The sequence below is a fragment of the Acinonyx jubatus genome, chromosome D3 (assembly GCF_027475565.1).
Source record: "Acinonyx jubatus isolate Ajub_Pintada_27869175 chromosome D3, VMU_Ajub_asm_v1.0, whole genome shotgun sequence".
Taxonomy (NCBI): Eukaryota; Metazoa; Chordata; class Mammalia; order Carnivora; family Felidae; genus Acinonyx; species Acinonyx jubatus.
The window spans coordinates 44,784,559-44,809,248 of NC_069392.1; the positions used below are offsets into that span (position 1 = coordinate 44,784,559).

Consider the following 24,690-nt stretch of genomic DNA (forward strand, 5'->3'; position numbering starts at 1 on the left):
TTGGGGCCATTAGTTACCTTCCCCTGAGGCATCTGCTTTGCAGTCCCAGAACAGAAGTTCCGTATCCCCTGGAGCAGAAGATTGCTTCTGTATTAGCTTAGAAGTCATTTCCTCTGGGAAGCCTTCAATAGCTTTCATTACTTTCCCGCTAATAGCTCTTATCACTGTAGTACAACTTCTTACTTAATTGTCTTTATTCTCCAGTAAACTCTGAGATCTTTGAAGGCAGAGACTATGGGAATTTCATTCACCATTGTCTTCCCAGTACACAGCAGAGTGCATGGTATCTAGTAGGTACTCAGTATTTGTTGAATGAATGAAGTTGAAGAATATCCCCTCAAAAGTCCCGGGTGGCTGCCAGATTCCTAACACTCTTGCTTCTAGAGCTACCTTTAAGAGGCTGGCTTCTTTGGGGTGGCTGGCGGATGGGTGGGGTGGGGTCAGGGTGGGGTTCCCTGGTAACTACTCCCAGCTCTCTAAGAGCTTCCGTTGTATGAAACTCCAACATGAACAGTCTGTATGTTTCTCTCTGTATATTCAAGTAGCTCTAGGGACAATCCAAAGTCCAGCATTTTGATTACTCGAATTTCCCCATAACCATTATTGCTGAAATTCCAGGAGACAAATAAGGAATTGCATTTTTCAGTTTCCATATAAAGGTACTAACATTTTACCCTTGCCTTCAATGCTGGATGGCTTAGTAAGAAAGATCGATCTCTTTAGGAAGTCTGTGTCCAGGGTCTAAAGATAAGAGCTCAAGTATGATTTCAGCTGGCTTATCGTACAGCCAGGCCAGCTAATGGAAAACAAATCTGCATCTCAGGAAGGAGATAAGCAGAAGTGTTGTCTTCAAGCACTCCAATGGTAAGAACAAGGAAATAATAACTCCACATGGTAAGTAAAATGGAAACAAAAAAAAAAAGAGAGACTCTTGGCATGTTGTTTAATTGCACTTCTTAATGGGTTCTTTTCAAAATGTCATAAAAAGGTTCTACGTATTTGCCTTAATTATTAAAGAAATTAACAGAGAAATAGATGCTTATAAAAACTCAAATAGTACGTAAGTAGAAAGTGAAAATTGCTTTTCATACCTTCTTCTATCAATAAGCACCATGCCCACTTCTGCCTTTGAAAGTTTGTATTTTATTTTTTTTAAGCTTATTTATATTTATTTTGAGAGAGAGTGAGTGTGTGCACAGGGGGAGGGGCAGAGAGAGAGGGGCAGAGAATCCCAAGCAGGGATTCTTCTTGCTGACATCAGCGCAGAGCCCGACTCGGGCTTGATTTCATGAACCCTGAGATCATGACCTGAGCTGAAATTAAGAGCTGGACGCTTAACCTACTGAGCTACCCAGGCGCCCCTAAAAGTTCATACTTTAGTGTTTTCTCAAGACTTTCCCCAGGCTGCTCTCCTCCCCCTAGGCTCTACATTTGATGGCTATTGCAGATGTTGAGTGGGAAAAAATGCAATGATAATCATTTTCTCTATGGGTCTTGGGCATCTTCCCACCTCCACATTTGACCTATTTGTAAACTAAGGATTTGGGGCTATAGAAAACACGGGTGGTTTTGTAACAGCAGCACAAAGTCCCATTAACAGTATAAGAGCGAATTTTCCCCTTTCTCCTCTATTCTCCAAGCAAAGCACAAGCAGTTCTCAAGATATGAACGTTCAACTTATTCAGAATAGCACTAAACTACTGGAACTTCGATGTGTTTAGGACACCTCTTTGAGATAGAACCCCATAACTCTACTCCCCACAGCTACTGCCCTCACCCTGTCCTGGGAGGCTGCACCATTATTGGCTCATCACCATTGACAATATAGGGTTTTTAGCATAATTCTCTGGGTCCAAATGCACTGCTCATTCATATCTGCTGATAGCCTTGCACGCCCTTACTGTGCCGAGATATGACGAGAGGGACTGGGGCCAGCCTGAGTGAGGAGACTAGAGGTGGAGCCCTTCTCTTCCTTTCCCTTATGTTCCCTTTCAAAGGCACATCAGCATCTAAAACAGTGTCCTCAGGTTCACAGCAGACGGTCAGTATAAATACTGCCAACGTTTTTTCCCAAGTGAAACGAGAAATCTGGCCCAGGGTGCACAGGAGTGATTATCTTGGCTTAGGTAGAAACTGCCTTATCTCTTTGTAGAGGCGCCCAAAGGAGTTTTAAGGTAGGTAAGATAAGGTGGATACCTTGTTTCTCAGGGCTGGGTCTGCTCCGGCTTCCAGGAGCAGTGCAACCGTTTTAATATTCCCACTGAGCACCGCCGCGTGGAGGGCCGATGTCCCATTCTAAGAGAGAACAACAGTGTGTGTCAGGAGTGAGCTTACAGCCGTCAGCACTGAGCTTGGCTTTCATCATAAACCAGCCTGAGTGATGAGACTAATGTCGGAGCTTTACTCTTCCTTACATTCCCTTTCAAAGGCACGTCAGCACCTAATACAGTGTCCTCAGGTACACAGCAGACGGTCAGTATAAACACTGCCAACGTTTTTTTCCAAGTGAAACAAGAATCTGGCCCAGGGTGCATGTGACCTCATGATCAGTCTGTCAGTTTTAAAGACATTAGAATTTGCTGCAGGAAAAACAATGCTATGTCAAACCTTCTTCTTCTTTTTTTTTTTCCCCTTCAAGGACAGTATATACAGTTTCTGTGTATGTTCCGTCTAGACTGGAGAAATGGCTGGCAAGCCAACAGGCTGACTCGTCAGCCCGGCTACATGCACCCCACTCACTCAGCGGGTAGGAGTACCGCTGCGGAGTTATAGGGGAGCCTATGTGGGGCGAGGAAGCCCCCAAGCCCTGAGTTGGAGCATTTTTGAGCACAGAAGGGCCTACTGGATAGGTGGCTGACATTTTATGAAATTTACTGCAAATAGAAGACAGCATCTATGTGCAGTATGGAGCCAGATTCTGGGGGGGAGAGAGAAAGAGAATGTAAGAAATCTAATGTAGGAATGATGGACAGTCACATGACATCTGTTCCAGAAGGTGCGTATGTCTACAAATAGCATCTAAATGCAAGTTTAGTTTCCACAATAGCTATTTACTATAATAATAATGAACCATTTCCGTATTTCATGAAAGAACAAAATATCATACCCATAGGAAAATTCCAGCAAAGTAGCATTTTCCTTTCCAAAGCGGCATGTCTGTTTTTATAACACGTAGGACAACTTACTTGTCTGGTAACATTAGACCCATCCGAATCTTAACCAACCTGTCAACTTCATCTGTTTGCAACATGGTTAGGAATAAAATACCAAGCCAAAAAAGAGCTCTTTGAAACAAGACTAGATATTGCAAAGCCCATTTCTGAAGCTCATTTCTTTTATTCACAGAGTTCACTTTCATAGACTATTTGTTCTTACTTTATAAACAATTTTAATGAGTGCAGCTTTCTGGTTTCCAAGTTCATGGAAGATTAGAAGTTGCTCTTTGGGACAGTAGGAGGGGCCAGCATTCTGATAACAGCAGACCAGTATCAGCTGGTAGCAAGAATAGAGAGTAAATATGTTGACATCAGATACAGAGTCCAAAAGGCATTTAGGATCATTCAAGGGCAGGTAGACTTTTTATACATCCATAAACACTGAGGGTACATTCCCCAAAAGTGCTAGGCCACTGTCCCAAGTTTAGAACAGATTTTCTGTCCTCCATTTAAGAGAACAGAAGTGTATACTGGGGGCTCACAAACTACAGCCCGTGGGCCGATTCTAGCCTGCCGCTTGTTTTTCTGTGTTCTGGCAAGCTGAAATTGAAAAGATTTAAAAGAAGAATACTACGTGAAAGTATGAAATTCCAGGAATACAATGTCCATAAATAAAGGGTTAGTGGGAGGCAGCCATCCTTTGTCCCCATGACTTTCATGCTACAATAGTAGACTTGAACAGTTCCAAGAGACTGTATGGCCCGTGAAGCCTATAGTATTTTACTATCTGGCCCTTTATTGGAAAAGATTGCCAATCCCTGGTATATATTCTAATTTAGAAATATCTTAGTCTCAAATGATTAAAATTTAAAAAAGAGTTTTAGGGCTCTACTTCCTGGCAGACCCAGCTCTCCAGAATGGCACGTTCTTGGAGGTGTCCAGATATCTGCGACTTATTTTATTTCATCTAAGGTAACAATGTGGTTCTTCATTCCAGATAACGAAGGGAAGGAACAGGAGCACCTGTCCCCCATATTTTGTGGGACACAAATCATGTGTTTCGTGACTTGTGGAAGATTTTAGTCCAATGAAAGATATGTATCAATATAGTTTACTTTCCAAGTTAGCGATTTCATTACTACTAATTTTTTTTTTTTTCCTGTAAAACTAAGTGCTAACAGACTCTGGTTCACTCTTCTTACCACCTTTTCATTTCAACCAGTGCCCACGAATCTCCAAAACAAAGAAACTGTTGGAAAGTTCTTCCAAGACTGCAACTAACCATGTGAATTATACTCAGATTCTGCTACAGTCCTCAGCTATGGGCTTCTTAATTTCTAGCCTCTCTTTCACAGATTGGTAAAATTTCTCATTAAGTCTTACCTTCAGAATGCCAAGGGTGGGTGAGAATTTTAGCAACTCCTTTATAACATCGTTATACCCTTTGTTGGCTGCTTTTAGCAATGCTGTGGTACCATCCTTAACAAAGCAGAAAATAAAAGTTGGTTATTAAGATATGTGTGTGTTGGCTAAGAACTACATGTTAGTTGAGAACTGGGAATATGCTTATCAGAACAGACGAAAGGTGTAAAGTACGAGCAGGCCAAGTCTCTTAATCTAGGAGCATTTTAGAGCATATTAAGCAGTTAATGAAAGAATGAATTCTTTCATGTTTAGCATGAATTTAGCATGCTATAATTCTTTAACATGAAAGAATGCTAAACAAAGTATGTGGCTTATTATCTTAGAACCCTGTCACTTGGGAATTCATACCCTTCCTGTCCCTTAGAACACTGGGTAAAGGGCAAGGGAACATCGAGAATATATTTTAGGACACAGATGGACCAAAGATCCATAGACTGCAGTTTATGACTTAGCAGAAATTACTGCTACACTATTTGTAATGATTTAAATAATTGTTGAACTATATTTACTGTTTTAAATTTTAAATGTGCTTTTCTTTTTGCCTTCTCTTACGTACAACCTTGCTCTAGTGTGCCCTAGGGGTCTGTGGGGGTTGGGGTGAGTGGGTGTGGAGTAGGAAGGGGACAGATTGAAATATGTTAAAAAGAAATGCAAAAACAAGTTCAAAAATTTATATTCAGCTTCTGTCATCACTTTTTGACCTGGAAAGAGATTTTCCAAATTCCTTTTTCTCCTGCTTTTACATATCAGTTGCTGTATTTGGAGGATTCAGCTCCCAGAATTCTCCTATAATAAAGGAAATACCCCAGCCTGCTCTAAGGGTTTAGCTGGAACCAGGAAAAAAGAAAATGAGATTAGAAGATTTTTCTTCTCTGGCTTCAGAGATGTGGGACCCAGAGAAAGAGTGGGAGAGAGAAAGAGAGGAAGAGAAAGAGTGGTCAGGAATGTGTCTTTTCCCTTTTCTGGACTCAGACTTGGGAGAGGGGAGTGGGTCACATTAGCAAGGGTAATACTAAGGAAAAAAAGGCCAGACACTGAAAAACCAAACCAAACCAACCAAAGCCAAAAAGCGAATAGCACAGTGTGGTCAGGTAGCAGGGTCTCCCCAAGCTGCCCTCAGTTCCTATGGGCAACAGGGCCTGCTGTGGGCCCAACTAGGCAGACTTAGGTATAACTTTAGCATTGGCTAGGTGGAGGCCAATGGGGGTGTGGTGCAGGGGTCCGCAGCTGGGGAAGCTGGGTGAGGTGGAGACCCAGGGGCACCGCCAGCCACTGCGCCTGCGTCCCCGGCTACAATGTGGTCCAGGGCCAGCAGGGGGCGCAGCGACAGGCGCACGCGCAGCCGCTAGGGACACACACTGCCAAAGACAGCCCGAGGCCCTGGCTCCTGCCTGCCGCATGCTCCCGGGACTCAGCTTAGGTGGAGGAGGAGCTCCGAAGATCAAACATGTTTCATTTAGAGAGACTGGGCAGCACTCGCTAAATTTCAGCTGATTCAGACATTTACTTTGTTTTCCTGCTAAAGAGTCGGTGGAGGTTGGGAGAAAAATCCAGCCGAGTTACAGACAAAATGAAGGCGCGATTTCTCCACACGTCCAGGCTGAGTTGAATTTTGGAGCTTCGGTGCATACACTCCCCCCCCCCCGCCCCCCCGAAACCCCCCTCCTCCACCCCGTGCCGCAGCTGTGACTCTGACTCACGTTGCGGGCGGCGTCCCGGTCGGCTCCGCGCAGCAGCATCACCCTCACCACCTCGCTATGGCCCATCTGTGATGCGATCCACAGCGGCGCGGTCCCGTCCTGCCGGCGAGGGGACACGCTTGCTCCCACCGGGCCACGTGGCAGCCACAGAACAGCAAGGCAGCACCCGCAAACGCCCCCCCCCCCCCCCGACGACAAACAGGGAGGGAGATTTTAACCCTTTTACTCAGGGGCTTTTGGCGGTGCCTGGACATCGCGTGATTGCCAATGTGCAAGTTTTGGTTTATAATCCAGCCATTTAATGGCAGGATCTCTTAGCACATAGTGTGGTGCAGGACCGCACGGAACACGGGGCGGAAAGAGGTGGAGTTGCTTAGCAAGGCAGAATCAAATTTGACAAACCTACGTGGGAGAAGTCTTTATTTTCCCCAGACTTTGTTTGCTTTACTGGTGGCTTCGCATGGCACACCCTGCCTACTGGGGGCCCTCGTTCCCACATAACAGAGGGCAGTTTTCTTTGAGGCGATGCATGAGGGTCAGAGAACTAAAGACAGTTCTGCCATTCTTCTGGTGTCTAGAATCCACCCCCACCCCAGCCACGTCATTTTTCGGTACTTTAGTTTTATGCCGGATGTGCTATTGTTTCTTCTGGGAAGGCACGTACACTAGCGACGTATAGCAGGACATTTTTGGTAATATTTCCTGTGTATTGTTCCCCCAAAGACCCTGTTTATGTGAGCACTGGGCCATAAAGCTGAGATGGGTTGCTCCACAGAAGAAAAGGTGAAATATCCCAGGGACTGAGAAGGATTTGATAGGAGAGTGGTTCCTGCCAGACAGAAAGGAAAACAGAAAACCCTTCCAAGTGCTGGAAGGAAGCTCTGGACAAGGAGTAGGGGAGGGGGAGGTCAGGCATGAGCATCCATGTTTTCCTCCTGGGTTGAATCTAGGGGTGGGTAGAAACACCCAGATAAATTATGGTGAATTCCAGCTGGGAAAGGATTTTCTCCTGTTCTTGGGGATGAAACACAGAACTGAAGGTCTCTTAGAGAAGCTCTGCTCTTGGCTGGTGCCTGAGAGATAGAAATGGGTGAGGGAATCTGGGCCAATGGACCTGCGACAGGCCCCCAGTGCCCCTGGTCCATGGCCACCAGGCATCTGGGCACCCAGGACCCCCTGCCTACCTGTGTGAAATCAGAAGTGCTAGGTAAACCGTGGCCTGGAGTCAGCCTGGGGTTGGAAAGATGAGGCCACAGAAGGTCATGATTTCACAATGACAGGCCAAGAAGGTACCAGGGCAGGATACTCAGACAGGAGAGGCTGGACTAACCAGCACAAGGACCAGACATGAATGTCCCCACCCCACTCCACCCCATCCTCATGCCAGAGTGATAGTCTGACCTCTGAGAACTTAGGCCACTTTGGAGGGCAGGGCAGGAAGAGGGAGGAGGAACCAGAGCTGACTAAACTTAGGCTCTGAGGTAATTAAAGTAATATGGCCCCAAGGAACTGTTTTGGTTGGATGAGACTGAATTACTCATCAGTGGGAATGAGGGCTGAAGAGCAAGATGATTCAGTCAGAGACGTAAAGTTTCGTTTCCTGCTGTAGTATGTAATTTCAACTCCAGCATGCGCAGGATGATCGCCCACTGCTGTCCCAGCAAAGTGATGGAGGACAAGGACATGTGAGCAGAGTGGTGGGTGGTGGCAAATTGGGAGCCTAGAAGGATCGGGGGCTGCTGAGGGGTGGTAGGATGACACAGGCACCCCTCTGTCGTGGGGAAGAAGTGCTGAAACAAAGCATGGAAGCGGGATGAACCCCGAGAGCGACTTCATACTTTTACTGGGGCCCCTTAGAAATATTCTTGAATCTGAATATTATTTATTATTAGCAATAGAAATAATACCTTAATTTGTACTTCTGTTTACAAACAGGTATACATCCATTATTTAACTTGATTCTCCCAATTCAGGATCATTCATTCATTCACTCAACCAACCAACCATTATTAAGTATCTCTGGCAGAATGCTAAATAGGACATGACCTCTGTTCTCAAACTCAGTCTAGTGGAGGAGAGACATGGAAATTTCAGGATGATTACAGTGCTATAATAAATATGGAAAAAAATGCCCAAGATGAACCAGGAGAGGGGCTTTCTTATTGTGTGTCAGCTTCACAGTTGGGGTGATATCCGAGCTGGGCCTTGAAGGAGGACTACGATTTTGCCAATTGGGGGTTGAAGGGAGGGAATTCTGTGTAGAAGGAGAAGCATGTACAGGTGCAGTGGCTTGGACAGGTGTGGTTGCTTCAGGCAGGGTGGGAAATCCAGCTGACTGCAGCCCAAGGGATAGGTGCTAGAACAGGGTTGAGGGTGAGGGTGGGCAGGAGAGGGAGGCTGGGTGCCGGAAGCTCTTGTCCCTCCTTGTCTGCTCTGGGTTCATTTGTTCTTTCTCCCTGTCTCCACCAGAGGGCAGGCAAGGCAAGGCAGCCAGCTGCATAGAGGTCAGCAGGCATGTTCAATGTGCTTTCCAAGGGCTTGGCTGTTAGTAACACTAACGTGGGAAAGTGCTGAGAGGTGATGTATTGGAACAACTATTAATATCATCAATTCATAACAGTAATGCTAACACTTAACTTCTATCACTTTAATTGCAATGGTCACAGTAGGTGGAAAAAGAAGTCACTACTTTATGGTTAGGAGACCTTAGGCAAATCACCCGGAGCCTTGGTTTTCTCCTGCAAAAAATGTTAGCTTCCAGAGATATTCATATACAGGAAAACATGCAGAAAGACGCTGAGCGCAGGACTGGCTTATGTGTGCTTAGAAGTGGTCACTGAATCTGCACATGAAAAACAATAAGCACTTTAATTTGTGCTTTTGTTTACAAAACACTACATGCTTGATCGATTCTCCCAGTTTTCCTGTGAGATAATGACTGAACAGGTAGGAATGATTGGTAAAATGGGATTTGGGGTTAAACCCAGCAAGCTGAATATAAATTAGAGCATTATTGTCAAATCAAAGTATTTCCCAGTTGATTATCTAGTTGGTGGAGAGGAGAAGTTTTCCCTTCTGGACACCTCAATTCTTATTTTCTCTTATTTTTCTCTTCTCTTATAATGGTCGTGTCTTCATTATAAAGATGACTTCACGATGAAAATGATAAACATTAAGCCTGTTTAGCTCCTTTTTGTTGAGTTTTGAGAGAATGGAGTAAGAAAAAGCACTAAAAAATTTGTGAATACTTTCTGACAAAAATATATAGTTTTAAAATATGTTAAAACAAATCACAGCGAAATAAATCACAGGAAGTTAGGACCTCTATGGGACCTTTTTTAAGAAAAGGAAATAGGACACTTAGCTTGAAGAAGATGAGATTCATGGGGTTATGACAGTTGTCATTTACTATCTGTGTGCAAACTGAGCAGAAAAGGATTTATTTCTTATTTCTTATGCTTCTTATAAAATATATTTTTATTTATTATTTGCCTATTTTGCATATCAAGTGGCACAAAGAGGGCTGATGGGTAAAGACTATTCAAGACTTTGGCTCAGTGTAGACAGAGGTGGTAGTGAGGGCTGGTTAAAGACTAAATAAGCTGATGAGTTAGTAATGAGTCCCCTCACACTTGGAGGGGTCCACCAATGACTGATTACCACTCAGCAGGACTGCTAGAGAAAAGATTCATGTGCTTGACAGGGGATTACACAGGTGACTTGTGCCGCTCCTTCTGACTTGGTTATCCCCTTGTTCCATCCAAGATAACATTTCCAAGTATTATCTAATGCATTTTGATAGACAGATCACAGTATGAGAATGAGCATATGACATGATTTGTATTGGAAACTAAACGTCATATCATTTTAGTTAGGATCTTAGAGATTACTTAGAAAACGAATTACAACCTTCCATAGGAACAAGTATATTTAGTGGCACTAGCTCTTTGCTTCTGCTGCTTCTAGTCCTCACACTTAGGCTCTTTCCATCTACAAGCTCAAGCCAGACAAAGTCTTAGGGACCAATTCTATTCTAAGTTGGAAGCCCGAGAGACATAAGGAATCTGGTTAGTAGCAGAGTGGCTTCAATACCAAGATGACTTTGCTACCAGCCCTACCCTGACCCAGAACCTATTTCTCATTACTGGATCCCTGCTTGGTGTCCACAGTCCAGCAAATAGTTCTGTAAAGGATGTTAACTGATGCCTCCATTGCTCAGCCTGACCCTATTCTCCCAACCCACAGGTGATCAGACCAAGGATGGGCAGGCCAGCCAGTCCACTCTGGCCTGGTGTGCAGAGCCTAGTGGCAGCAATGACATGGCTATTCCAAGAATTTGGAACTCTGACCCTATAAACTTAGGGACTATATACAAGTTGAGTAAGTAGAAGATGCTAGAAAAAAAGGAGTAGGGAGAGGAAAAGAGGCAAGAGGGGACTTTGAGATGACAGAGACTACCTGGCTCATGAGAGAAAAAGTGCAACCATGATACCTGATGGGTTTTCTCTTCCAGTGAGGCCCGGATGAAATAGAAATGATAATAACAGAAGTACCATAATTATCCTGGTTTTACAGATTAAGAAAACAACAATCCAGGACTACATCAAAATTAAAAGCTTTGTAGCAAAGGAAACAATCAACAAAACTAAAAGACGTCCTACTGAATGGGAGAAGATATTTGCAAGTGACATATCTGATAAAGAGTTAGTATCTAAAATATATAAAGAATTTATACAACTCAGCACCAAAAAACAAATAATCCAATTAAAAACTGGGCGGAAGACATGAACAGACATTTCTCCAAAGAATATCTGAGGATGGTCAACAGACACATGAAAAGATGCTCAACGCCACTTACCATCAGGCAAATGCACATCAAAACCACAATGAGATACCACCTCACACCTGTCAGAATGGTTAAAATTGACAACACATGAAACAACAGGTGTTGGTGAGGATGTGAATAAAAAAGGAATCTTCATGCATGGTTAGTGGGAATGCAAACTGGTGCAGCCAATGTGGAAAAGAGTATGGAGGTTCCTCAAAAAATTAAAAACAGAATTACTATATGATTCACTAATTCTACTACTGAGTATTTACCCAAAGGACTAATTACCAAAGGATTACTTACCAAAAACACTAATTCTAAAAGATACATGCACCTCTATGTTTATAGCAGCATTACTTACAATAGGCAAGATATGGAAGTAATTCAAGTGTCCATCAATAGATGAATGGATAAATAAGATATAGTACACACACACACACACACACACACACACACACACACACACACTGGAATGTTACTTAACCATAAAAAATTGAAATCTTAACTATTTGCAATGACGTGGATGGAGCTAGAGGGTATAATGCTAAGTGCAATAAGTCAGTCAGAGAAGGACAAATACCATATGATTTCACTCATATATGGAATTTAAGAAACAAAACAAACAAGCAAAGGAAAAGAAAGAGAGACAAACAAAAGACCAGACTCTTAACTATAGAAAACAAACAGGTGGTTACCAGAGCGGGGTGGAAGGAGGGATGGGGGAGATAGGTGAAGTGGATTAAAAGTACCCTTATTGTGATGAGCACTAAGCAATATACAGAAGTGTGGACTCACTATATTGTACACCTGAAACTAATATAACACTGTTATCTATTAAAATAATAATAAAAGAAACTCAAAAGAACCCCTGAAATTCAGGGAGTGTGGCCTGCTTAAGGTCATGCAGTTAATAAGCAAAACAGACTGTGTTTCATTTCCTTAAGACAGCCATATCCCCATAACTCACAAGTGACTCGCCTCCCAGAGACCTGGATCTGGCTCCCTACCTGGCTCTTACAATCTGTCCAGGACTGGTGTCCTATGAGCCTGGGCCCTACATCTGAGTCTAGTTCTAGTTCGCAGCCACTGATCACTGTGTCTTCTCCCTTCCGGGCCTCACTGGAGCTCTGCTCAATCCACAGGCTCTCTTCTGGATCAACATACCTTTTTGGAGGGCCTACCATGTGCAGAGGGCATGCAAGCAGGAGTGCCTCCCTGTTGCTATGTGCTTCCACAGGACACTGCAACGATCTATCGGTCCTCTTTTCTCCCATTGCCCAACACTGGGCTCGTCCCTCCAGGTTTGCAACCTGGGAGGACTGTCACTATCCGGGGCCCAGCATCTCTGCATACAAGTGCAGACCAAGGCTAGAGGGCACTTTATGAGATGGCCTTTTGGCAGGCTTCAAAGAGTTACTGATCAGCACTTTGAGAAGACTAGTGAGAAGTGAGTGATGACAGGCTAAACCCAGCCCTGTGTAAACACTCAGACCTTTGCCACTCCATGAAAGTATTGTTTCATAAGGTGGATGAGTTGCGTTGGGAAAAGTATATATGTCAAAGAATTTTGCTGATAGAAAAACAGGCTAAATAGCCATCTTAAGCTGGTGATTAAAAAGGCTTGACTTGTATCAACTTTACTTGGTGAGGTCATGTAGAAAGAACTGAAGATAGGTTTTTAGCTTGACTATAGAGTATGATGATCTCTGTGACTCTTGACCTCTTTATCTAGGACAAACTAAGAGGAAAAGTTTTTCAAGTTTCGCATCAAGAACTTAGTCTTTCCAGGCTGCTTATGATTTTGTGATTATGATTCCTTGTCACAAAAATCCTAGAAAGGTTTTCAGTTAGTTCATCTGTGATAGAGTTACAAGGAAAAGCCATTCCTACTACTTACTGTTCAGATTCCCTGCAGCTCAGATCAAATGTCAACTGAATAATTTCATTGCAGCTTTGTTAATATCCTGTCACAATGTACCATAAATGTCAGGACCCTCATAGAGTGGCAGTGAAAAAAATCATAAATTGGATTTATCTAAAAATACTAAGAAATGAAATCTGGCAAACATCTTTGTCTTTATTTTATAAATTCAAGAATCTTCTGGGTGTGCCTGGGCGGCTCGGCTAGTTAAGCGTCCGAGTCTTGATCTCGGCTCAAGTCATGATCTCACGGTTTGTGAGTTCGAGACCCGTGTGGGGCTCTGCACTGACAGCTCAGGCCTGTTTGGGATTCTGTCTCTCTGCCCCTCCCCCACTCACTCCCCCTCTGTCTAACTCTCAAAATAAATAAACTTAGAAACATTTTTTTTTCTAACAATGACTTAATGTGTCAGTTGCGATTTCAGAATAAAACACCGATTTCCAAATGCCCTGCCAATATAGTATTCTACCATGCATGGGCCATTTTAATGGAAACTTTTAATTAGAATTTTTTTTTTAACTTCCTCATAACTTGTGACGAAGTCAGTGGGGACTACTATCACTTTTGCCATATTTATGACACTGCTTGTTTTCTAGGAAGGGAATTAAAAATGCAGAGTTTACATTTTCAAAGAAGACAGAATGTGGACTAGTCTGGCCTGCCTAGACAGCCTTTCATTATCAGCTCACAGCAGGTAATAAAAAAGATTATGACTTGATACAGTGGTGTGAGTGTACCCTATAAAAAGGAAAAATTCCGTTGCTTTTTCCCCCCAAACTTATTTTATAAACACCCTTTTCCTGAATAACAATCTTTTCAGGGTTGGATTCATAATTCCAAACAATTGCATTGGGTACAGTCTTTAAAAGGTCATGTCACTTGACTTTGACCTGAGAGTGGGGTCCTCCCACTGCTGGATCAGTCATCCACTTTGACCAGGTCATCCTCAGTGTGGGGAGTGAAAACAGCCATGGGTGTTGTGGACACCATGGCACTGTTAGCTCACTCTTTAATTTCTTGCCTTCAGTGTCATCACATGACTGAATTTAGCTTTGAGTGGACATAATGCATGTAATATTTGAAATATAATATCTTATATCAACTTGGTCTTTTATGAACAGGGCGTTAGGCATATGGTTAATACTATTTATTTTACAAATAGATTTGTCAAAGTGCCAGAAATTATTTCAGAAAGATGTACAGATAGAGAGGCCTGAGAATCTTGACAATCTTTCATTTCTAATTTCATGGTCCTATGCTCAATAATGGCCTCCAAATCAAACTTATGCAATCTAAAAATTACCAGTTCCTTTTGTTAACCTTGGCAAAATGAAGCCTCTGATTCAGAGTCAAATCAACACTTTCAAAATAAGAAGGACCAGCAAGAAAATACTAAACTCCAATTCCCAAAAGTCATCTCTGGCAGGTATGGAAGTGCAACTTTTTTTAAAAGCTTCCTTTCCCAAGAGTATTCCTGGGGTCCTCTAAATCTAAGAATATCTTTAAAATTCTAAAAATGTAATCTCACATTCATAGTATCTTGCGTATGCTGAGTGCTTAAGAAATACTGATTGAATATTGAATAAAACAGCTACCAAAAAGGGGGAGCTTGAAGATTGTCTGGATCATCCTGCCCAGCCTCCTAATTTTCCAATGGAGGCAGACAAATCCACAGAGATTGATTCACTTGTTCAAAACCACACAGCTAGTTATTGGCAGAGCTGGATCTAGAACTCAGGATTCTCGACCTGAAATCCACTTTGCCCAAAGGCCCTTTCACTTCTTGGCTTCCCATGTACTTGCACTTAAAAAAATTTTTTTTTAATGTTTATTTATTTTTGAGAGCGACAGAGCATGAGCAGAGGAGGAAAGAGAGAGGGGGAGACACAGAATCCAAAGCAGGCTCCAGGCTCTGAGCTGTCAGCACACAGCCCGACACAGGGCTCAAACCCATGAATCAAGAGATCATGACCTGAGCTGAGGTCAGACACTTAACTGACTGAGCCACCCAGGCACCCCTGTGCTTGCACTTTTAAAGACTGAAGAAGCCTGGGGCCAAGAGCTCAGATCAACCTTCCCTGAGTGAACAAATGGGCATTCTCACATCATGTTACATTACAATGGGAATCTCCCTGGGGGCCATTTACTGGTAAGAAATCAGCTTGACAATGAGAAAGAATGAAATACGGCCTTTTGTAGCAACATGGATGGAACTGGAGAGTGTTATGCTAAGTGAAATAAGTCATACAGAGAAAAGACAGATACCATATGTTTTCACTCTTATGTGGATCCTGAGAAACTTAACAGAAGACCATGGGGGAGGGGAAGGAAAAAAAAAAAAAGGTTAGAGAGGGAGGGAGCCAAAACATCAGAGACTCTTAAAAACTGAGAACAAACTGAGGGTTGATGAGGAGTGGGAGGGAGGGGAAAGTGGGTGATGGGCATTGAGGAGGGCACCTGTTGGGATGAGCACTGGGTGTTGTATGGAAATTTGACAATAAATTTCATATTAAAAAAAAAAAGAAAACTATCTTTAAAGTAGTGTTACTTTAATCTTAAATGTTTTGTTAAAAATAAATTAGTGCAGAAATCATTCCTATATAAGAGAAGCTAATTAGAATGCCTTAGATTTGAATGGTTCTTTATCTTTCATAATGTGTGACCTGTATTACCTTGTGGTTCTTTTCCTTTAAGTATCCACCGATTGATTTGCCAGACATTAGCTTGCTCTTGGTAAATTAAGTCTCTATTAGTGTTATAATTGTGAGAGATGAAGGCATGGAACCCATTAATGCTTCTCAGTGGGCTAATGGGCTCCTCTTTGGTTTGGTGGAAGCAGAAGCAGGGGTAAGAGATAAGGGGGACTGGGCAGGGGCAAGGCTACCTGACTCACCTCTATTTACCTACGTCCCAGGCTAGCCCACCCCACTCTTGTTACCTCAGTGCAGCCACAATTTATTTGAACATGAGGTGGCCAAGTATGCACTTGACCTCAGATACCAAACACCCATGTTTCAAAAATAGTAAATGGTGAAGTCAGCCTGATTTCACAGGCTTTCAGGTGAGCCCAAAGCAAAGAACAGAAGAAACCCCAATCAAAGACTGACTTCGTCACAGAGGCAAATGGTTTAAAGATGCCCAGAGCTGACTGGTTATCTTAGGCGCTGCCCCAGGACAACAGGCCCTGCCTGCCCACTGTTCTGCGCACGCAGACATTACCTGCCTTGGCTGGTTGACTTTTGCTCCTGAAGACAACAGTAATCGAATAACATCCAAGTAACCACCCTGGGCAGCTAGGAAGAGTGCAGTGGCTCCATCCTGAGAGATGTCAAAATGGAAGTGTTAAAATCACCTTTCACGTTTATTTTAAAATATAATCAATTAAAAATACATCCGTTTAATACAACTTTCCATTTCTGTCCCCCACTTTGTTTTCATATTCATGGTTAGTGTTTTATTCTTTGAAGAATAGTTCTAAAATATCACAGTAAGTCAGGTTGAAAGGTAAAGTTTCAAACAGGCTTATAAGGATAACTTAAAATATACGTAATGACCGTTCACTCTACAAAACCTTGATCACGGAGCTTACGATCTACCCACTTGCTGGTACTATCCAGCTTGTCCAAATAGCCAGTCATCATTTTTCTCTTGTCTGCACAGACTTCTCATTAGCTGCCTTCTGTTTTTGTTGTGTGACCTCAGGGTTTATCCCCTTTTTAATTAGTTTAAAAAATACCTACGTTTAATATAATTTTCCATTTCAATTCTTTTGTCAAGTAAGAGCTAAGTGTTAGTTTAAAAACAAACAAAAAAGAAAGTCTACTAATAAACAACAACAAAGTCCCCCAAACCTATTTGGTATATTTTTATGCATCAGAAGTGTCCTTTTTTTTTTTTTTTAATGTTTATTTATTTTTGAGAGAGAGAGAGAAACAGAGTGTGAGCAGGGGAAGGGCAGAGAGAAAGGGAGACACAGAATCTGAAGCAGGCTCCAGGCTCCGAGCTGTCAGCACAGAGCCCAATGCGGGGCTCGAACCCACAAACTGTGAGATCATGACCCGAGCTGAAGTCGGACACTCAACTGATTGAGCCACCCAGGCGCCCCAAAGGGTCCTTTTAATTAGATCTTTCCTACCCCTTTCTCTTTCTTGTCCCCTTATCCATATCCACCCCCTCACCCAACATGCAGTTTCTCTAAGCTTTGAAACAAAAGATGCTTTCAGGAAAACTGCCCTCATAAGAATTATCCATGAACTTGCTCCCTGACAGCCCAATAGACACCAACAACACCTGCAAACAACTAAGCAATCCTGCACAAAAGCCCAAAGCAAGTGCTTGCTCCCAATTTTCTTTAGTGGTTTTGTTTGTTTTAATTTTTTTTAAGTTTATTTACTTTTGAGAGAGGTAGAGTGCGAGCGGGGGAGGGGCAGAGAGAGAGGGGGACACAGAATCCAAAGCAGGCTCCAAGTTCCGAGCTGTCAGCACAGAGCCGGACGTGGGACCCGAATTCACGAGCTGTGAGATCATGACCTGAGCTGAAGTCAGACGCTTAACCAACTGAGCCACCCAAGGTGCCCTATTTATTTGCATTTTAACTGAGCGTCTATGTCCTCTGCGCATTTCTTCTTTCTTAAAGACATTCATTGGTAATGTCAGCAAACACAGAAGTCAGTGCAGAGCATCCATCCTCCCCAGAATCTCACTTCACACGGCGTTCACAGAACGTGGTGAGCTTCATTATTTTTAGACTGCAGTGGAAAACCCGAGCACATCCTAGTGGAAAACACCTAGCTAACCCAGTTAATTACCACTCCTCCCATCAGGAATGTTAACCACAAGTTAAGATACAAAGCACCTCTCTCTGCAAGTCCGACCAGGTGGAGGGTGCTGGTGGGTGTCCACTGAGCTGCCAGACTCCTCTTAAGGCAATCATTAAAAAATTACTCAGCCTATACAGATTTCTATGCAGATGTTTGGTACGGGGATAAAATGTTCAGCGGCTCCTTACTGTGTGCGTTGCCACAGAAAATCCACCAAGCTCTTAGCAGCTATTAATTCTTGGAAATTTTCTAAAATGGATATCCAAACATTGCATTTTTACTGCGTATTCCAAATTTCTGTCCCTAGAAGCTTTCAGGAGTCATTGACTGGGATTCCCAGCGGTCCAGCTGTTTTTGGCAGAAACATTTACACTTGGACTGTTTGGGTAAGGGTAAAAGGAAGTTTCAGTGCACGAAATTTCTAGAGTCACTTTATAACAGGAATTTACTACAGGAATGGGCTTTCCCCAAACTCTACGTTTTTAAGATTATGTGCCACTCTGGTGAGCCCTTTGGAAGAATGTTATCTAACAGTACAAATATGCCAGTCAATTCAGATTGCTGACTATTAGTGGTAATGTTATGAAGACCACAACTCACTTTCCTTTTCCAAAGACTTGGGCTCTTCCTGTTCAGCCCCCACACACACATACTCAAACATGCTCTTAGATATATTTCATTATATACAGCCAAAGGAATAGCCAAAGCTGTAGTAGACCTGTGTTTCTTAGACTTGGGCACACATCAGAACCACCTGCTTCTCAGTTGGGTCCTTGGAAATTCCGGCTTAGTTGGTCTGGAGAGGGCCTAGAAGTATTCTTTTAAAGCTCCCTACATGATTCTAATGACAGCCAGAGTTGAGAATCACTCAGACCAGTGTCAAGTGATTCAATCCTTCAGATGGGAAAACTGTAGGTTCAAAGGGTGTTATAGATTTTGAACCGCAAAGGGCAATGCTAGTGGCTATTGCTTCAAAGAGGTCTGTGACTTGTCATTTAATCATGTAAACTCAGGAAAGCTTGTTCAAATGGAAAAGGTCATACCTACACATCTCATTCCATGGCTACGAAAGTATAGTGCCATAGGGCTAAATGGCTCATGGTAAGATAGCCTAAAATGTGATTCCTAGATAATTGGAAGTAGGAATTCTTCCACTCCTCACCAGGAGATTCTATCAAGTCACTTCATCTCTCTCTCTCTCCCTCTCTCCCTCCCTCTCTCTCATACACACACACACACACACACACACACATATTTTGTCCAAAAGCAGAATAACATTCACCATAAATCCTGTGGAATTACAGTGACAATTAAAAGAGCCTTTGGGTAATGTGCTAATTGCCAATTCGCTGCAAACAGACCCACACTAGCAGTAGCTACCTTTCAAAGGTCAACGGTGTGCATGCACTTCACAGGTTTTCAACTACCCACACTCACTCGCCTTCCAAATAATTTGATTTCTCCTTTATTTGTGCTTTCCTCCTAGATAACTCTACAACAGGAGCATTATTTTGGTTTTCAGCAAGTCCAATGCTGGCCTTGTTATGTTATGAATAAGCAAGTGTCATATGATTTTTGAAGATCCTAATTGCATAAGTTATATGAAATATCTCATATGTAAAAGAGATTTAAAAGGGTATAACCAAGATGGGTAAACAAGATTATGTTTCTACACAGAAAAAGCTCATCTGGTTAACTGTACATTTTTTCCTTTGATGTTTCAGATTAAAGTCCTACTGTTCATTAAAAAAAATTTTTTTTTTTTAAGTAGGCTCCACGCCTAGGGTGAGCCCATCACGGGCTTGAGCTCATGACCCTGAGATTAAGACCTGAGCTGTGATCAAGAGTCGGACACCCAACCAACTGAGCCACCCAGGTGCCCCCAAAATACTTTTGAAGTTGGCATTTCTGGTATCCAAATTTTGACTGCAGTAGTACGTGTGATGAGAGGATGGGCAAGGGTCCACCCAGTGTCCCGCTGAAAATGCACTCACATAAAGTTGGTCATGGATATTGGCTCCGTGCTTCAGCAGGGTCTCAACCACCTGCATGTGCCCATACTGACTGGCGGCCAACAGGGCAGTGCCCCCATCCTGCAAGGTGTAAACACACTAGAATCAGTGCAGGCACCTATTTACCAAGCAGGTACTCCTGACATGGTGGGGGCTTTGGAAAAGACATTTCCTGTAGATAACAACGAAGTCACTTTTCCTCTTTTATCTCTTTTTCTTTCTAATCATGACCGGGTTCATCCTAAAGACATCATTAGGTTGTACACGTGGATGACCTGAGATACATTACAGTTATCGCACTATGTTATTATGAGTGTTCCCGGGTCAAATGCAGAAGAATCTATTTGCATCTCAATAAAAGAAACAAAGAACAGAAAGTCTGTACCAATCAGTTCTGTCTTGGAATTTCCTGAACAGTCTCCTGTGGCTTCTGGCTAGAGAGCTGCTTGACAAATGTTGACTTCTCCCTGTGGTTCCCCCCAGCTGTGGGCCTCTGAGATTAAGGTGATTTATGGAGTAAACTTCTGCGGCCCTTGCCTTCAAGGGACAAGGTCAGCATCCATTAAGAGTGGATAACTATAGCATATCCCACGTGCTTCTCACCATCCTACTTAGCATTTCTTTTGAACATGTGCCAGCCTGTCTAGATCTCTTTTAAAATGTGGCCCTAGAATGAATCAGAGCACCAAAAAGTAGATGCAGTCTGATGTGGAATGGGACATTCCTTTGTTCCATCCTTTCCACTTTTATCTCTACAGCCTAAATTAGAATTAGCTTTTATGTCAACCGCATCGCGCTACTGACTCATTGAGTTTGTGGTCAACTGAAACCTTTAATGGTTTTCCTCAGGTGCTACAGCTAAGGCATTATCTTCTCCTATCTCCACTTGATGCGCTGTGTGCTCACTTCGGCAGCACATATACAATTGGTGAGCTGTTTGTTTGGCTCTGTGAATTAGTTGGTGGACATCTGAGCTAACTATAAACAATGCAAGAACATGTCACCTGGTTCTGAAATACAAATCATAACTAAAGATAGTGTGGTTTCTAAATTTGGGCGTAGAGTGTTTATCCAAAATGCCTGCCCTCACACTTCCACCCTCACAGGGTCTGATTTGGTAGGTCTGGCTGAGGCCCAGAAATAGGCTTTCTGACCAGTCACATGAGGGCACTGTGATGTGCAAGTGGCAGGTGGGCCTCACGTAGAGAAACACTGTTGTAGGAGCTCCATTGTTCACAGGCTGTTGGGGGTGGGGCAGGGCCCTCGGGCTGTGATTTGAAGGGTGGAGAATGGAGGTAGGAGACTGGAGGGTTGAGGCTGGTGGTGGGGGTGGCTGTGGGTGGAGCGGGTGGGCAACAAGAACTTGCTTACTAGCAGCAATGAGCACCAACATTTCCAACTTTTATTTTGTTAATTTTCTCTTTGCCTCATGTGGTAAGAGAAGAGCTAAAATAGGGTGATTATTATAGAAGAGCTGGTACCTTTTATTTTTAAAGACACATTTTGGGGGATACAGATTCAATAATGATGAGAACAACTGTGGAAGCAAAGGCAGTTCTGATGACAGGATCATATGAAAACTCAAAGCCTCTGGACATTCTCTTCTTCCCATGGAAATTCTCTGATACCTGCAGCTGACCTAATGGAAACATTTGGAATTGTGCTCTGGGCCCCGTGTTCCGTGGATTTCTGGGACAGCGCAAACTGGCTCACAGACAAAGGCTTCAAGCCAGCATTAACTTGTTAACCAAGAAAACTGAAGCAGCCATATGGCTGTGCATGATCGTTCTGACTTCAAAGTTCAAAGAGTTGAGACTTCCATTTGTAGGACTTCACTTTCTATTCTTAGTTGTCTGACTTTTATAATGAAAAATAAAAAGATAATTAATATAAAAATATATGCAACACATATATTTTGGGTTATTGTATATTATATTCAGCATGTTTGGAGGCACGTGCACAGTGCAATAGCAGGTTTCAGAACAGACTGAGCCTATTTGAAATTCACATCCAACAGAAATTCACAGCATCTTAGCAGAAAAAGAAGAACTCACTGGAAACTCCCCTGATACCAAAATATCACCGACAATGGATTAAGTAAGCCTAAAAGATCCCAAGTAAGGCAAATTTCCAGGAATTTTTTGGTTATGATTAGGCTGGAAATAAGTTGACAATTACAAAAATGTTAAAGCAGTTCAATTCTCCTACTATACACCATTATCTTGTAAAATCATATTGTGAACACGAAATTGATCTTTCAGCAACCTCGGTTTTCTCATTCATGTGTCAAACGTGAGGAATCAATGACTTCTTTAAAGGAAGAACCACACTTCCTTGCCTGACTGTATCAACTGTAATCACGTATTATATATTTCAATGAGGACATCTCAGAAAGTAAACTGCTTGTCAAATCACCCTTCTTAGAAATCTCTCAGATTCACTAACATTGGCTTAATACTTCAACAGCTCCTATCATAGCACTGGGATTAACCTTGAAGTGAAGAAAAGCACATGAAAACAGGGAAAGTTATGAAGCCCTTGCTGTTATCCACTCTGCTAACAAAATTTAGTGTCCCAAAGTAGAAAGCTACCAGTGCAAGACAGAATGTAAATAGCTCCCCATAAAATTCTCCAGTTGTGAGCCCAGAGTGAAAATGTCATGTTTTATATTGAATCCCTAGGACTACCTTTGAACCATGACAAGTAACTTTGTGAAACCCAACCTTCTTGGGCTTGAAAATCTTGTAAAAAGGGAAGCACAAATTCATACTATGGATGAAGAGAAACAAATATTCATGACTACTGAAATTCTTCAACAGGGTATGAAATCAAGAAAGTTCTCTTACTTTGGTCCTACATTCAGTAGATGCTCCAAATTCAAAGAGAAATCTCACGACATCATTATGTCCTTGCTGGGCAGCAAAGAACAGGGCAGTTGTACCTGACTGGGAGAGAGCAAGAGGCTGGTTTTAAGATATTTAGTTACATTACACGTGACTTACACATTTGCAAACAAGACAACACTATACCCTTGTATATAAGCCTTCTAGCCTAGGAGGTGGCTACATTTGGACTGATTATATTCCTTGTTCAGAGAAGTGAGAACACGAAAGGAGAATGTATTGTTGGTGCAATGGGATGAATGGTGGACCCAAAAGATATGTCCCTATCCTAATTTCTGGAACTTGTGACTATTACCTTATGTGGCATGAGATGTGATTAACTTAAGGATTTTTGAGAGGAGGCACTTATCCTGGCTTAGCCTGGTGGGCCCTAAATCCAGTGACAACTGTCTTAAAACAGTGAGGCAAAGACACATTTGACACAGAGGAGAGGAAGAGGCACTATGGCCCCAGAGGCAGAGATGTGGCCCTAAGTCAAGGAATGCCTGCTGCTACCAGAGGCTGGAAGAGGTAAAGAATGGGTTCTCCCTGCGGCCTCCAGAGGGGGTGTGGTTCTGCAGACACACCTTGAATTTTCTGTCCTCCAGAATCCTAAAAGTAGAAATTCTGTTATTTTAAGCCACCTAATTGGTGGTAATTTGTTACAGCAGCCTCAAGGAACTAACATGCTTGGTAACACGGGCATTTATTCACACAGGGAGGAATTCTGGAAGAGTTCCGGCTACAAAGTAAAGCACCCCAGACTAGAAAGCTACCAGTGCAGGAAAGAATCTAATTAATTCACTCAAATGGGCTCAAAATATTCCTTAAAATAGGACATAGGAGCAAGAAACAGCCTGATTCCAAATCTTCAACCGATCAGTGATACCCTGAGACACACATTTTAGCATCCTCTCCTCCCATCCATTTTTACAAGCCTACTCAAAGACTGGTAGGCAAATCATTGTGTAACATGAGCAAATTCATCATACCACTCTGTGGCGAATACATAGTTTTCACATAAAGACACTCTTCACCCCAGCGCCTGGAGCATGGATGAAGCGAACACTACACTCTCCCAGGCACAGTGAAGAGAAAGTCCTCCCTCCATGACTTACCTGGAAGTGTTAAAGTGGTAGGTTCTTACCCAAGTGGGAGAAGCCAGAAGAACTGTGGCCTAAGGACCACTGATCACTCTGAAGCTTGTTTCTTAAGTGTGTGTGTATGCGTGTATGTTTGTATGCATGTGTGCATGTGCGCGTGTGTGACAGGGATCAATGAGCCCAGCCACTGTGGCAGAACACAAGTGAGTAACTTCACAGTCATGACCATCTACCTTGGGGCTATGCACCCAACCAGACACTGCCCCGGGGAGGCACAGGTAATGTGATCTTTCCCAGAGCCTTTCAACCTGCAAGGCAGGAGTGATTTTCTCCTTGGTTCCCATAGAAACAAGTGGAAGCATCCTCTCATTGCTTTCCTACAGTGGACGACACTGGATTCCAGAAACCTTAAGATATAATCGGGTCTGGATGAAGAAACTTGGCTAGAAAAGGAAAACTCTCATCTTCTCAATAGATACTAAATTTTAGAAACTACCAGGGAGGGACGCCTTGGTGGCTCAGTTCGTTGAGTGTCTGACTCTTGATTTCAGCTCAGGTCATGATCCCAAGGTTGTGGGTTTGAGCTCGGCTGCTGAGTGTGGAGCCTGTTTGGGATTCTCTTTCTCTCTCCCTCTGCCCCTCTCCCCTGAGCGTTCTCTCTCTCCCTCTCTCTCTCTCTTTCTGAAAGAAAGAAAGAAAGAAAGAAAGAAAGAAAGAAAGAAAAAAAGAAAGAAAGAAAAAAAGAAAGAAAGAAAAGAAACTACCAGGGATAATTTCTAGAAATTGTTTCTTCACTTTCTTCACCAAGAAAAAAGATTTGTTTTTCACTGTTTTTTTTTAAATA

General features: G+C 42.8%; 1 protein-coding gene across 13 annotated transcripts in view; it reads right to left on the reverse strand.

Annotated features, from left to right (window-relative positions):
- Nucleotides 1-24,690, reverse strand: part of ANKRD29 (ankyrin repeat domain 29) — a 54,065-nt gene that overhangs the window by 5,841 nt on the left and 23,534 nt on the right. For all 13 annotated transcript variants that reach the window (XM_053206283.1, XM_053206286.1, XM_053206288.1 and 10 more), the window contains 6 exons: nucleotides 22,708-22,806; nucleotides 19,844-19,942; nucleotides 16,249-16,347; nucleotides 6,281-6,379; nucleotides 4,539-4,634; nucleotides 2,197-2,295 (listed from right to left, as the gene is read on the reverse strand). In XM_053206283.1, the coding sequence (XP_053062258.1) occupies nucleotides 2,197-2,295; nucleotides 4,539-4,634; nucleotides 6,281-6,379; nucleotides 16,249-16,347; nucleotides 19,844-19,942; nucleotides 22,708-22,806 (591 nt within the window). The remainder of the gene's footprint in view (nucleotides 1-2,196; nucleotides 2,296-4,538; nucleotides 4,635-6,280; nucleotides 6,380-16,248; nucleotides 16,348-19,843; nucleotides 19,943-22,707; nucleotides 22,807-24,690) is intronic.